Raw genomic sequence first — 15947 nt, forward strand, 5'->3', positions numbered from 1 at the left:
CTTTCTCACAGAATAAACATTAGCAGCAGCAGTTTTGATGTGGAAGCTCTTGAAATCTGAGAAACACTTTGCCCAGGAGTTTCATTGTACTTTGGCAATACAGGAGTGAGAGATTCTGTTCTCTGTGTACAGCAATCAGCTGAAGGAGCTGGGGGTGTTTAACCTGGAGAAAAGGAGGCTCAGTGACTTTGCGTCTCTCTACAACTCCCTGGAAGGAGGCTGACGGTTTCTTTAAGAGCCGTGTTCAGTGGAAAAAACCTAGCTCCTAAGAGTCAAAAGCTTAAAACCAGGGCTTTGTCTGAGATCTCGCAGTCTGAATAGGCAGCATTCCCAGCAATTCCTACTGGAAAGGGCATGTTCTGGATTACCTAGTCCCAAACTGCAACACTCTTGAAACTATCTGAGCACCTAAAGCTCAGTGATACATTTTCTTTGAGAGCCAAGGGAGAAAGGGCCAAGTGTTATGGCATATTCCCTCTAGTCCCAACCTTCTAAACATTACAAGGCTCACCAGCTAAGCAACTAAGTTATTTTCTTCTGTGGCAGAGAGAAAATCCACATTGCAGTGACAGTCCCCCCTTAACTGAAAAGACAACACTGGTGAAATACAGTTTACATGATTAATACATTTTACTCAGTATGTACACAGTTCTCCAAAGAAGTTGGGTCATCCAAATGCAGTTTACGAAGCTTTAAGTATCCCTCTTGCCAGCTGTTACATGGGCTGTGTTTTTGGCTTTGCTTCCTCCAGCTCAGCGTCCAACCAGCGGAACCTGCGGTGACGGCGCAGGACTTCGATGGCTTTTTGTTCCAGGGGGGTTGGTTCAATCCCCAGCTCTTCAAAACCAGGAAGGTCAGGAAATGTCATGTCTGTTGTGTGAAACTTCAACAAAAATGGGGAGGGTAAGGAAAAAAAAGATAATTCATTTGAAATGAACAGCTTTACACCCAATGCAATTATTCTCCTGCCAAAAGAAGTAGAGGAAGAAGAAAGATTCAAAGAGAACTGTGGCATAATTACACAAGGTCTTGAGTACCAAGACTTTCAACAGGAGGTATTCTGCATCCAGCAAGGAGTCTTCCAGGCTTTAATTCAGGAATAAATACCTTGCAGAAAGTGCCTTCCTTTATTCTCCATACATTATCAGGGAGGTTACTGCATCACAACAGCAAAATTAAGTGGAACTCCAAGACTATACTTGAACTCCAATTATGGATATTATGATTTGTCAAGAAAATGCATTGAATTATCATCTCTGGTAGATGATTTTGCTCTATTTATGGTTTAGAACATGGCTCTGGACAAATAGTTGATTCTATTACCATAGTTAATTCTTATTACCATGTATGCAACCCATAGAAAACAGAGATTTCTCTTTGGCTGGTGTTCCTTGAAAAGGTCTTTTGAATCAAACACATCTAATATTGTACAGATTATTTAAGGAAGAAAAGCTTGGAAAGAGGAACAATCAGACCCAGAAGTGACATGGAAAAACTCCCTCTTACACTACCTATGTTACAGCTGACTTGCAGCAGTTTTAGTGATTTAGTGCAGGCTTATTTTATGAAATGTAATGGAAGAAACTATGAAGGCAGCTGAAGAAAGGCTTCTGGAGATGTTATAATTATATCCTGGGGGACAATCAGGTTAAGTAGGCTATTGATATTGTGCTGTAACAAAATATATTGAAATTCCAATGCTGCAAAACAGGTGGAAGAGTCACTCCATAATTCAGAAAGCAGAAGGTTTAGGAAATGTACATGACTATCTTTAATACTTGCCAATTCCTACTTTTTCCTTGCTTGCAGTCTGTTTTTTGAAACTTATTTCTCCACCCCCAATGAAATACTCTGAGAAGTCAGGAATAAAGATGAAGCAGCAACGTTCTCCCAGGAAACACACTTCAATGTTAAGTGAGATTTTGAAATGTGTGCGGGGTGTCAGTTCAACTTCAGTTGTTAAAAACACCATTCCCTGGATGATGGTAGTGATTTTAGTGCATCTAGAGGTACATAAACTGACAAAGAGTGGGGAGCACTGCCCCCCTCACTTTGTTCATCCAACCTCTACTTTTGGCTGTTTTCAATTCCATGTGGTTTTGGGGAATGCAACACTGCAAGTGGGAGTTACAAATGCACAATGAAACATTTCCCAAGAGGGATTTTTGGCTGGTTCCACACTTACCCGATCCACCTTGTCCCGTGTCAACCATGGTTCAAAAGGATTCATCTCAAAGAATCTTGCAACTAAACTGTGAACAGAAGAAATATTGTAAAAGTGTGGTCATTTATTCAGATCCACAGAAATCTGGTAAAAATTATTTCAGACTTAATAGATGGTGAGCAACAGCTTGTTCTGAAGCTGTTCTTGCAAGCTCTGAGTTCATTAAAGCACTACATGTGCCAGCCACCAAGTTCTTAGTTGTGTTTTTGGTAATTAACTGTTCCTGAATTATTGGATCTTGAATTATTTTACTTTGGATGGACTGGAGAAGAAGATCTCTAGAAGTTAAAATAAGCATTAGTGGGTGGGGAAAGTAACCCCTATCCAAATCCCCCCACACCAGAGGGCTGAGTCTTGCCCCTGCCTTTCATTCAAACTCTGTTCCCTGCCGGTGTAGGCAGCAATCCAATTAGTCACGATGTTGGATTCAATGCCTCCAGGAGAAAATACACTTGCTGACAATTAAATGAGTTATCAGCAACACAAACAAGCTGGTGGAATCTGGAGCAATCTATAAAAAGGATGAGGATTCGGGTATCGGCAGTTTTCACAAATGAAGTTTCCCTTGAAATAAAGGAAATCTGAGAGGGAAAAGAAAACAATGCTACAGTTCTTGCTCAGTGTCTTGGACGAACAGCAGACTCTCTCAGTGAACAGGCAGGACCTCTTGCTGAAGTGCTCACCTGGCAGATTAGGGTGTTACTGAGTTATTGCACATAAACACAATCAGGCTCATCTGCCTTTTAGGTGCATTCTTTTTTCAAAAATATGAACTATCACTTAGTTTAGCCCATACATAAAAAAGCATAACATGGACTGCAGCAAATGTGAATGAAACTAAGAAGCACCCACACAGCACCTTTCTAACAAGCTGCTCTGTGTCACCAGAGCTGTGCGCCTGGTGCCTCTTGCAGCCAATACAGAAACAGCCACAACAGTTTAGGATGTTCTAATGTTCTAAGTGTTATCCATCAGCATTTCCATGGATCCAATGCTGAGTCGTACTGCTAAGAGGGTTCTAACTCTGGTGACTGACTAAGCTTGGTAATTTCCATTGTACTAAAAATGAGGAGGACCAGTATGCCAAATAATAACAAAGCCCCATTGTGCTGAGGGCAACTTCTGAAGCAGCATTTATTGTTTGGGGTAACTCTTCAAAAAGATGTGATTACTCCCTAAGGATCAGGCCCAGGCTCAGCAGCAGATCCTTAAGATTGTGCCAAAAAAAATCTGTCAGGGCCTGCAGTCAGCAACATACACACAGATTTTCCTTATGGTATTGTTAAAAATCATTTGGTTTGCTACTAATTTTATTGAATTTTATTGAACCTTTTGCTACTTCTTGGCTCAGCAAAGACATTCAATCACAGAATGACTTAGGAGAAAACCTCCAGGATGATCAAGTTGAACCTTTGCTGATCACCACCTTGTCAACCAGACCAGACCACTGAATGCCATGTCCAGTTGTTTCTTCAACACCTCCCTGGGCAGCCCATTCCAATGTCCAACCACCCTTTCTGTGAAGAAATTCTTCCTGATGTCCAACCTGAGCATTCCCTGGTGCAGCTTGAGGCTATGTCCTCTCATCCTGTCCCTAGATGTCAGGGAGAAATGACTCTGGAATGAACAGTTAAGCTCACTACAAGCATGCATTTTATGTACCAGCATGCCTGTCCCCAAGCTGAAGGCTCAAAACTGGCTAACAAGTACCTCAGGAAAGGCAACTTCTGCAGTCCCACCACTTTAATAACAACTGGGCAGATTAAATAACCCATGCAACAGGAACTTATGCTTCTGTGCTGCCAAGAGCTTTTTGAATTAGGGTCCCACTTACTGATAGAGAGGCCGTGGCAGTGGGTAGGGAATGAAGGGATGGTGGGCAACGGCGTAGATGTACTCGACCATGTCGTACAGGAGGTACCGGTGAGGGCTGGAAGGGAACGCAGCAAACATCACACCTCAGTCAGCTACACTGCAACATTAGCACCAAAGAAAAACAATTTTAAACCCTCCACCTCCAAGGCTACAAAGAGCCTGTTTCTTCAATCCAAATAATTTGCCGCAGAGATTCCCCTGTGGCTCACAGGGAGGAGGTTTATCCTGGAGGACTGCAGCCTATGGAAGGGCCTGGAGCTGGGGAAAAGCACCGAAAAGATTCGGCAGAAAGGAACAGTGCGCATTTGGCTGCTGGCCAAGGCTAACCCACCACAACCGCACTGGATGAAGTGTTTCTGAGTGCTTTGAAAGCACACCTGAATATGCCTCCTTTCATGCTGGCTCCAATTCTGAACTGAAACACTTCCAGCACTGTGACCAGAGTTTGTTCAAGCCCACTTGGAAGCCAGAAATCAAATGGAGAATTAAGGATGCCTTATTAACAAGACATCCCATCTTTGGTAGGAAATGGCTGCAGGGAGATTGAATCACTTGCCTTTACTTGACTAAAGAGTATCTTGTTCTGTTTAAAAGCAAGATGAACTGTCCAAAAAATGCATTCCCCCTCTCTCAAGACAGAGAGAATGAAGCAGTCAGTCTTCCATCCACTTGCCTGAGAGTAACACAAACCACTAGGAATTCTGATTCCTTTCTTGTTCAGATCCTGTCTTGGCATTTTAGGCTCTCTAGATGTGCTCAGACTGAGCTGTCAGGTATCTCCCCTGGCCTTCCAGGCAATTTGCTGCCATTCCAAGACATTCTGAAAAGCTCCATGACACCACAATAGCACACTGCTGAACAGTTTGAGAAATGCAGGACCTTACAGATGACAAGGTCCAATGTTACAAGCATGAAAACTGAAACTTCAACTGACATGTTCTCCAGAAAAGTTCCAAGAGATCAGAGAGCTATAAAATAGTTTGGGTTGAAAGGGACCTTAAAAACCATCTCATTCCAGCCTCACCTTCCACTGTCCCAGGTTGCTCAGAGTCCTGTCTAACCTGGCCTTGAATGCTTCCAGGGATGGGGCAGTCACAGCTTCTCTGTAAATCCAGTTTCTAATTGTAGATCCACTGCCTCTAAGCCATTTCAATTCCAGGTGGTTTCCACACAACTTCACCAGAATTTTCCCCAAATCCATACTGTCTAGCATGTTTCCTGAGCTGCCTACTTCTTTGTGTGCACATACATCACATGACATGCAGTGGGGCCCAGATTAGGATTTTCAAAGTACTCACAGTAAGAGCTTGAGCCATTTTTCCTCCCAAAAAGGAGGTGGAATTTATTGCAGCTCAAACTGTGTGCATGGATGGAGAAATTAAATGTACTGTGCAGCATGCCAAAAAATGACACCAAAAAGATGTACTACTGTGTTAATTAGAATCAGAAAAATTACTTACCCAGCCAAGGCATATGTTTTTCCTTTTGCATCAGGATTCTTAATTGCATTAATAATTGCCTTTGCTACATCAACCACCTGTGAGGAATAAATTCTGACAAGTTACCAAGAGAAAACAGGAATACATGCACACACTCTTCTTCAGAGGTGGTTTACAGACCAACACATCTGCCCACTGAGGATCTGGGATTGGGATTTCATTAAAAACTTACATAGACTGGTTGCTTCACTGTTTTTTTGCCCAGAGAAACAAGAGGGACGCCACCAAACCAGCGCATGTCTGATGGAAAAAAAGAGAAACTGGGAATTCTTTCAGTACCAGAACAACCAAGACATTGGACACCACACTTAGTGTGGATCTCTTCTGAAAATTATCTCCTCTTTAAAATAAAGAGGATTGGGAAGAATTCCCAGCCAATTGCAGCAGCATTTTTTTTTCAAGACACATTTAGTTTTCGTATTAACAGTAATGAGAGGGCTGCATTTGCTGTTTCCCTAGAGTGGGTCAGTACACACCCCCCCCCAAAATAAAATGATTACAAAATTAAAAACAAAGACTAACATCTAACTAGATTGAGAAAGAATTCTGTCAAGAGGTGAGAATTTAGTATGTTGCTGTATATTCCACACATTGCTGATAAGAACACACCTGTCTGCTTTTCAGAAGCAAATGCCATTTTCTCTCTGTTCTCTACAGGCAGCTACACAAATTATACATGGGCTTATTATTCTAAGAGTACCTACTTGCATAATGATTGAGAAATCGGTCCTCTCTCCCAAACATCTCAGAGGGCTTCAAAATTACAGCATCTGGAAATTCTTCCCTCACAGCCTTCTCTCCAACAGCCTATCAATTAAAACACACGCATTCATTACATCCATGCTGAACCAAGCAGAAGTGGATGCCTTTCATAACAGAAGGCATCCTTGACTACAGAACTGAAAGAAATGATGCCATCAGTCGCACAAAAATTATTTATATCTCAGCCATTTGATCCTCAAGATGCTGCACTAAGATAAAGATCTCACAGAAAGCCCAAACATTTCTCAGCTGCCAGAAAACAGCCTGTAATAAATTCATACATTGATATCCTTCACACAGCCTCAGCTGGGGAAAAAAAAAACCCAAAAAAACCCAAAAAAAAAAAAAACCCCCAAAAACCCCAAAACCAAATTAAACACAAAGTACGTTCTCAGGAAATACATTTAAGTGGACTCCAGACTTACTTTGCTCCTGAGGTATTTGGAGGGACTCTTCATGCTAGCATTCAGGTGAGAGATATGAATGAATTTTTCCACACCAGCTTCCTTACTTATCTGTGCAATACTTTGAGGAATATTTACAAATTCATCTTCAAATCTGAAGTTTCTAAAGCAAGGCAAGACCCAAACGTTACTTTAAGAGCTATCAACAATAGCTGCCACTCAGACAAAAAGCAATTATTACATATTACTCGAATATATTATCAAAAATGTACACTGACATTCTTTGTTAGAAACAAAATTTCCCTTCATGATGGAGTCTTCATATAATAAAAATTAGAGGAAAGTGAAATTGGAGATGTAATCTTCAATTTTAACTTCTCTGCCCTTTCACCTGATAAGATTAAATCAGTATGAAAAATCCTCTTGCCCACTTGTCTGTGACAAATAGAAAACTCCCAGTAGAAGTCAAAACAGGTTATTTTTATTAAAAGAAGGATTCCCGCATCTTGAACTCTGAATAAGGTTATGTTTTTACAAATCCTGTTCAAAATTTGCCTTGATTTGACACACCTAATTACACTACAAAGAAGCCCAAAATTTCTGAGCGGCACAAATCAGGGCAGATGCTTGGCAGAGGGATGAAGACAAAAACAAGTCAGAGAACACAGAGGTCATCATGCAAATGGAAAAACAATTTGTCAGAGCATTTAGAACCATTTTAGAGCTGAAAGGGACTTCCAGGAGAAGCAAGAAATCCTCCGCTCACTGTATGACATTCAAGGGGCCTAATTTAGAGGGTTATACTGTCAACCAGTTTGGTATCTCATCAAGATCAATACAGAAGCTCTGCCTCCATGCAGAACTGCCAACAATTCCAAAATCGCAAGAAAGAGAACTGGCTTCTCACGTTGTTGTATTGTCCCTGTAGGCACCCCTGCATCTTGACCATTTGCTCTGGGTAACAAACATCTTACCCAAACACCTCCCTCTGTGTCCTTATATCCTCCCACAGCTCTTCAGATCCCACTGGAGCCCAAAGAAAGCCTTAAAAATACAAAGTTATTTTTGAGCCTTCAATAGCTAATCTGATCCTGGGAACCATCACTCCTTTTCTGCTCACCAAAATAGATTTAGAAACACAGGAGAACAACATCCCTCCTGTAACCATGGAGTTTCAAACAACACAGTACACACAGAGGAGCTTGGACACAAGTACAAAGCAAGGAAGAAAATATTTCATGGTAGGCTTTGCTTTTTTTGACTGATCTCTCCATCTAATCTTACTTTTCTTCCTGCCCAAGTACTTCACAGGCTCTGGGATGATTACAATGGTTACTCTGACCTTGTGTTTAACAAACCAGAGAACTTGATCTCAGGGTTTTAGGACCCCCACTGATACCCACATGTACAAATAATGTAAATAAAACATTTGTGCCACACAGTGGTTAAGTTCTGTAATGTCCAATAGTTCCAAACATGGACCAAGACTTGTCTGTTATCTATGGAAACTGCACAGAGAACAAGGTTTGGCGATTTTCAAACAGAATGAAACTTTCTGTTGTCCTCACACTTCCTTTTAATAATAAAATAAACTGTCTTTTCTATAATCACACTTTTAACACAAGAGCAGAAATTTTGGGCTGTTCATAAAAAAAAGGGCAATAAAAGCATTAGGTTTAAAAAGAGAGATGAAACTCTCTTTTTGATATCTACATTTGTTTTGGTCTACGACCAGAGCAAAAATTATGCACCATACAAAGGCAGATCTCACCATTAAATTTTTGTCTGGCAGTTCTGCACAAGGCTTTAAATAAAATGGACATAATTACATAAACACACACACACACACTGAAGATGGCTGTTATAGGTATTTTTAACCTAAAATATGGGAAATTTCAAATGTATTTCATAAAGAAACTATTCTTAGAAATTATTATCAAGAATGCTTCTGTAGCTAATATTGTCTGTGCCAAAATTCTACCAAGGAATGAAGTTATTAGTCATAATCTCAATGATCAACTTAATAATCAACTCTCCATTAGCTATTCCTGTCATCACTATGTCCAAGTGACAGGATGAAATCTTACTTCTGTGATAATGTAAATGCAAATATAATGTAAGTATGAGTTAAATATAAAAAAGTGTCAATGTAAATATAAACATAAAGTGGTGAGGCTCTGCCATCTATAGGAAGGCACTCAGGGAACACCCATTAGGTATGTGAAAGCAGCACATTTGATTTTTCTGACAGAACAAAAGTTGTACATTGGAAAATTGTGGAAGGAATGCACTTTTACAAAGCAGATCTCAACCAGGATTGGAGTTAACCTTTAAAAGAAATTTTATATGCAAAATGTTGGGGTTGCCTTTTCACAGAAGCCAAGAACAATGGCAACATCACTGCACACACACTGCTGTAAAATGTGGCTACAATAACTGATGCAAATCTATCACAGGTAAGAAAAGAAAGAAAAAGAAAATTACTTTGTTTCCCATTCCTTTCCAATGAGATTAATGACCACATTGCTGTGTTCCACGGCTCTTCGGATGGAATCTTTGTCCCTACAGTCCCACTCCTGCAAGCAGAGCACCAAATGGGGAAAAGATGAGATAATGTAAATAGGCATCACCAAAGCAAGCTCTTTCACACCATTTCCATTTAGAGGCTAAACAACAGCTGAAGCTGTGTCTTTGAGAAGGATTATTTGGTGCCTTGTACAGCCAGGGCTCTGTGATTGATCTCAAGCCAGACTCACCACAAAGAGAAGCTGCCCCAGGTCACCCATGGGCCGCAGATACATCAGGTCATACTGATCACAGCGATAGGGGATGATGACTTGAGAGCCAATGCGACCTAAAGGGCCACAAAAACACCAAAGTTTCAAACAAATACATCCCTTTAAGTAGATGAATTTCTGAATAAACAAAGCTCCCTTTTCCCCCTGGTATTAAAGCACTACAATTAGACATAGGTATCTTGAATGCATATCTGCAAAGCTAAAAGAAGAACAGAACTAAGGTTCTTCTTGAACCTACATAATTCAAATTCTTCAGTAGGATTTTTCCTTAATATTTAGGCTTGTAAGACAAAATGCCAAAGCTCATTAACAAACAACAACAAAAATGGTGTATCCTATAAACACAGCACAATACCTTAGAATTGGAACATTTACAAGGATATTTACATTTTGTAAGCTGCATGAAAAGAAGGGGGGAAAAAAACAGCATGGGTTATCTTCCAAAATTAAAATTCAAAAGGGCAATTTTAAAGAATTCCAATCAAACTCCAAATGCAAACTTTTAGTAAAATGTACTAATAAGGCTAAAACCAGAATCAAGTACATGCTGTAGCTTTCCTCAGACTTGTGTTCTACCGAGGGGTAGGATTTCATTTAATGACCTTAATCTTCCAAAACTCCAAGATTTCCTTGGTTAAAATATTTTTTACTACTTGTCACATGCTGGAACTTATGCAGACTGCAAAACACTTTTAAGAACCACAATACCAGAGACCTCTCCATCACCCTGCAACCTAGAGACTAATTGGTTTCGTTAAACGTTTCTTTTGGGTAGTTTTCTTAATCAGTACTCCAGTGAGCATTACCTAAGCGGTTGACAACATATCGTCCCAGGAAACCTGTGGCTCCAAAGACAGTGGCCACAATGCCACTGACAGAGGATCTTCCACTTCTCCCATGAGGGATCACAGCGTGATGGACCTGCCGGTGCTGCTGCAACACCGATGGTGCTGCAGTCAGGACAGAAATTCCATGGCCTGCAACACGGAACAGGAGAGAGTTTCGAACATTAATTGGGATGCAGCACTGCTAACTCACAGCTTAAATTGGTTTTCTCATCCCAGATCCTTCTTCTCTAATATCCCATGCCAAGGCTCCTTATGGGCTGTTTCAGAGATATTTGGAAAGGTCAAAGGGGAGCAGGCCTGGGAAGTTGCTGGTAAAGTGAAGGACCACACTGAGACAGGGAAGGAACAAGCAAAGGTTATCAGTTCTTAAACAGCCAGTAAAACTCCTATGAGTTTAAGGTGAAACAAGTAAAGAATACTTAGTAAAAACATAAAATAGAGTAGAGGAAGGAATCCTCCTGTATCACAGCTCTGAAGCGAGGAGAGAGGGAGACATGCAAAGAGCCAGATCCATGATACATGGCAAACTGCCTCAAAGCTGTTCCTTTCCTCAAGGAGCTAGGAAAACTTGGGAGCCATGGAGGCAGGACATCATCAGGACACTGATATACAAGAGCATGTGGTGACAGGAAAAGAGAGAATGGTCTCACACTGACAGAGAAGAGGTATAGGATAGGATATCAGGAAGAAATTCTTCCGTGTAAGGGTGCTGAGGCCTTGGCACAGGTTGCCCAGAGAAGCTGTGGCTGCCCTATCCCTAGAAGTGTCCAAGGCCAGACTAGATGGGATTGGGAGCAACCTGACATGTGCGAACTGAAGAAGGTTTTATCCCAACTGGTTAGGAAATACCAGTTATACAGGGGCACTGACACTGCAGCCACAATGTTCAGAAGATCAAAAGGATAGGGCGTGTTGAGGCATAAATTATATTCTGTTACCTCAGCTGGCAGGGCTCAAACCAGAAAGTCCAACCAGATTTCAGCACCTGACGGAGATCTTTCACTACCCAAAAGTCTGTCTATCCCTGTTCTCTCCATATTCCACAAACTGGAAAAAGATATTGCATCTCAAATTTTGTTCAGAAAGACAGTTTGAGAGCCACTGAAAGTTAAAAAACCATTAATAATTTATAGCTTTCAACTACTCAGTGGCTTCCTTGCTGTTACTTCTGCAAAAATTATTGGTGGCGGGCTCTTCATAATGCTTCTTCACTACCAAACTAACAAATAGTATCTAATTACTGTTTTGTATTCTCCCACTTTTGTGTTCTCCCCTGCTGTGCTTACCGTATGTATAAGGTGTTTAGTGATGAGCAACTTTCCTTGTTCCATAACTCTATGAGGTCTGGCCACCCTAAATTATCACCAACTATGGTTATATGCCCAGTCATTGCTTCAAATTGCATTTCCCAGAGAAGCTGTGGCTGCCCCATCCCTGGCAGTGTTCCAGGCCAGGTTGGATGGGGCTCTGAGCAACATGGAATAGTGGAAGGTGTCCCTGCCCATGGCAGGGGGTTGGAACCAGATGATCCTTAAGGTCCCTTCCAATCCAAATAATTCTGTCATTCTATGAATTAAAGCTCAACTATCTGCAGCAAACCCAAAGCACCTTTTTCTCTACTCAAAAGTTTATCTATCCCCATTCTTTCCCAACCCCACAAACTGGAAAAAGTTTTGTCCTGGAAGGCAGACTGACAGCCACTTAGGTAAATAAAGAACACACTGCTCCCTTTAAAAGGATATTAAATTCCTCCCTGCCCGTTACCAAGAAAATCCGTTTGCCATCACCCATGTTAATCAATCTAAGACTGTGGGCAGAATCAGTTTAAACAGAATCATAGGCCCAAATGCACGCTTTAAATATAATATTGGTAGCTGAACTTTACCATTGATCATAGCCCAAAGGTCAGAGTAACCTAAGAAACCGCAAAAGGAATCCAAGCTTTTAGCTTTAGGGCAGTGACAGCCCCAGCGCGACACCCGCAGCTACATCCCGAGCCCTTTGCGCCGCAGGGCCCATCTCCCCAAGGAGAAGGGAAGCACATTCACGAGCATTTCCGCGCTCCCGGAAAAATTCTGGCAGCTCCTCTCCAGCCGCTGCGGTGCGAGCTCTCCTCGCGCAGAACCGGGAGCGGAGCGTGTTCCGGGCCGGGGCAGAGCCGCACGGGCGAGCGGAGCCGGCTGAGGGCAGGAGGCGCAGCGGGGGCCATGAGGGGCCCGGCGGGGCTGACACTCACCTGCCCTTGGCAGCCGCAGCCCGCGCGTCGCCGCCGCCATCTTGTGCCTTCCTGGGGCGGGGCGGCGCGTGCGCGGGGCCGCGAGCGCAGCGCGGCTGCGCAGGGCGGGACCGCGGGGCCCCTCAGGGGCTGCCGGGTGATGGAAGTCACCGAGCCCGTTAGCGTGGCGGCCTTTGTGGGGGGCTCTGGGGCAGGTCTGTGACCCGATAGCCGTGTCAGCCGGGCTGTGGCACTGAGTGGTACCTCTGGTGTTTCCTTCAAAACCTCAGGGTATAACAGTAACTCCATCGCCAGCCTGGGCAGCCTATTCCAATGTCCAAGAAAAAGTTCTTAAAAGTGCAGGAATTCTTTGTGGTGTCCAACGCGAGTCTCTCCTGGCACAGCTTGAGGCCGTTTGCTCTTGTCCAGTGCCTTGTTTCTTGGGAGCAGAGCCTGGCTCTCACCTGGACAGTTTCAGATTAGCGGTGGATGTTATGCTGTGTTTGGCCTGTTAGCAGACGGCAAGGGGAGGATGAAGGCCTGGCTTTCACCTTGGCACTCTCAGCGCTCATAAAACTGACCATACGGTGGCGATGTGGGCTTGCAAAAAAAGGAACCGCTTCTGGCCTTGCTCTAAACCACACCAAGTGCAGTGCCAAGCTGAAAACGTCATGCTTTCCAGTCCACTGTGTCAGGACTAAAAGATCTCGCTGACCTTCCCTTTCCAAGTACAAACTCTGATTTGCACCACACTCAAACGGCAACATTAGCTCCTCTGTGCTAGTAAATCTTTTCACTCTGGAAGAGTCCGGCTACAAACTTGAAACCATCCAGCAAAAACATAGCTCACAAAAGTGCCAGCTGAGAAAGCTCTTGCTGCTTTCAACTTCCATTGCACCCACAGAACTACCAGTACACACCCTACTATCTGTGCTTTCTTCTCAGCTCTGTGAACCACCATAACCCTTTTGTCTCAGAGAGCCAGGATCCAAATGGAACTGCTCACACACTAAACATACCAGGACAGAAAGCTCATCAACAGCTTAGCTTTTGCATTCCCAGAACAGTTCAACAGCTCTCACTGACAGAGCTGCCTATTAGGAAAAGTCATTAAATTTCACCAAGATTACCCACCCAATCTACGGATCCAAAATTGCTTTCTTTGCCAAAGAGAGGAACTATAAGCCCATATCAAAAGAAATGGCATTCCGTCCTCCGGTATAAACAGCATCCACGAAATGAGCTTCTACAAAGGTGCCAGAACACTGTCACTGGGCATTACCTGCCCGGGGCACTTAGCAGCTGCACACCAATCCTGAGCAGAGGACCTTGTCTAAAATAAGGCCAAAATTTCTGAAGGCTGCGTCTGAGAAGTGGAAACCACGTGCCAAATTGAGCAGTGTGAGGAGCAGTTCTTTGGGTGCAGCTGAAGTTGTAAGGCATTCTCAGCTGACACTTTCATGAGCTTTGCTTTTGCCAGATGGTTTCAAGTTTGTAGCCGATCTCTGCGAGAGTGAAAAAATGTACTAGCGTAAAGGAGTTCATGTTTCCGCTTGAGTGTGGGGCAGATAAGAGTTTGTACTCGGGAGAGCAGCGAAATCCTTTTGTGCTGACTGTTGATTTGAGCATAGTGGCGATTTCAGCCTGGATCTGCACTTCAGGTATTTCACACAGGCGAGGCGCATTTTCTTCTTTGGCGAGTCCACACCGCCATCGTGTGGTTCATTCTGTCAGTGCCCAGGAAAGAGCGGAGCGCTTTTCTGTCCTGGCACCATTCGTGTCAAAACCGGCGGTGTGGGGGTTTTGTTGTGGATGCTCTAGTCCAGACTGAAAGCATGTGTTCCTGCATAGAAGGAAGGGACGTGTGATTCTGCATGCGAAGGAAGACGAATTGCCTCACTGTTGGCTGTGCAGTTCATAAGGCTGCAAAAGGAAAGTGAACTCCAGCACTGCCTCTTTCTCCTAGAATTTCTCCTGTGGGACCAGTTGCTGAATGTTCTTAGCTTCTGAGACTCTGAGACTGACAGTGCATGAGGGTCCCATGAGCTGAGCGTGCATTCCTGGGTGTGCTGCACAAGGACAAAGTGAAGGCCAGCACTTACTTTTTGTTCTAGGAGCTTTGGATTGGGAGCAATAGCTGGACATAGCAAGTTCTGGAGCTGGACTTTGCAAGAGTGAAGGAATGTGATGGTCCATGGTCATAAGTCCAGGGTGTGTGTTGCTTTTTACAGGATGTGAGTTAAATGCAGAGACAACAGCAGCTTCTTGAGCGGGCACATTTTGTGACCAATAGTTCCACTTGATACACTTCAGGTTCAGGAACTCTGCATGATCAAAAGAAGGAATGGGGTAGTCCATTTAGTTTGAAAGGAAACCTAGCCTCAATTCGCAGGGTATTGTTAATGGCCTTCAAAAGGAATGTTTTCTTCAGAGCAACTGTTTTCTCCTCTTTTGATTCCAGATTAAAATGATCCGGCTGGGCTCAGCGAGAGAGCCTAAGTGTCAAGGTACATGCAGCTGAAAAAAAAGAAGCCCAATACAAATGTGTGTTGTGGCGTTTAAAGCTGCGCAGGAAAAGGGATGCCCAGCACTGTCTCTTTTGTTCCAGGATCTTTTCTTTAAGGCAGCTGATGATCCTGGAAGTCTTTAGGCGAAACTGAAAGGATAGGATTCCACATGCAGTTTAGAAGAAATTTGACCTTCCATTTGAAACCCCAATGAGACCCTTCATTAGTATGGCAATCAAGGGGCACTCTGACTTCATGTGCCAGGGAAAGAAACAGTTGCTAGCCAACCCCTTCTTGCAGCTTTCCAACGAACACCTCAGTGTCTGTTTATATGCGTTCCTTCTCAAGTTTCTTTAACTCTTTTCTAAAGCTTTCCTGAATTCTGTATAATAGTTTTCCCTAAAACATTTGCATTTCACCTCTACTCATCAATATTGGTGTCAAAATCTTTCAGAATCTCTCAGGATGTTGCAGATTTTAGGGACAACAGAACTTGCAATACCTTTAGTAAATTCTCCTTTACCTCTTTTCCTTTGTTATCTCTGTTCCCCACAAGAACAGTCTTAGAATAGAACTAAAAGAAAGGCAAATAATTAACAGCATTCTTTTTGCTTTTCTTAGCCCTCCCTGCAGTGGAATACAAAGGTGTTAAGGCCATAACTCCCTTTGTTCCTGCTTTGACTTAGTTTGAGATATGTATGTGACATAAAAAGAGAGATAATAGGGACTTTGAAAAGAGAAGCTCTAGGTGTTCTTTTTTTTTTTTTTTTTTTTTTTGTCGCAGCTGTGTTGCCTTCTCATCTTTTCTAATCAGA

The 15947-nt window shown here is 42.9% G+C and overlaps 1 protein-coding gene across 1 annotated transcript; it reads right to left on the minus strand.

The window, feature by feature from the left end:
- Positions 1–611: 611 nt before the first annotated feature.
- On the minus strand, positions 612–12709 carry NDUFA9 (NADH:ubiquinone oxidoreductase subunit A9). Its single transcript, XM_084205782.1, has 11 exons — positions 12647–12709; positions 10369–10539; positions 9521–9618; positions 9249–9340; positions 6786–6927; positions 6303–6405; positions 5771–5838; positions 5560–5636; positions 4059–4154; positions 2186–2252; positions 612–883 (listed from the first exon to the last, which is right to left on the minus strand). Exons 1-11 carry the CDS (start codon positions 12684–12686, stop codon positions 716–718), a joined length of 1122 nt encoding a protein of 373 aa, XP_084061908.1. The 5' UTR covers positions 12687–12709; the 3' UTR covers positions 612–715.
- Positions 12710–15947: the final 3238 nt, after the last annotated feature.

The sequence above is a fragment of the Fringilla coelebs genome (assembly GCF_963513975.1).
Source record: "Fringilla coelebs genome assembly, chromosome: 5".
In the NCBI taxonomy this organism is placed as follows: Eukaryota; Metazoa; Chordata; class Aves; order Passeriformes; family Fringillidae; genus Fringilla; species Fringilla coelebs.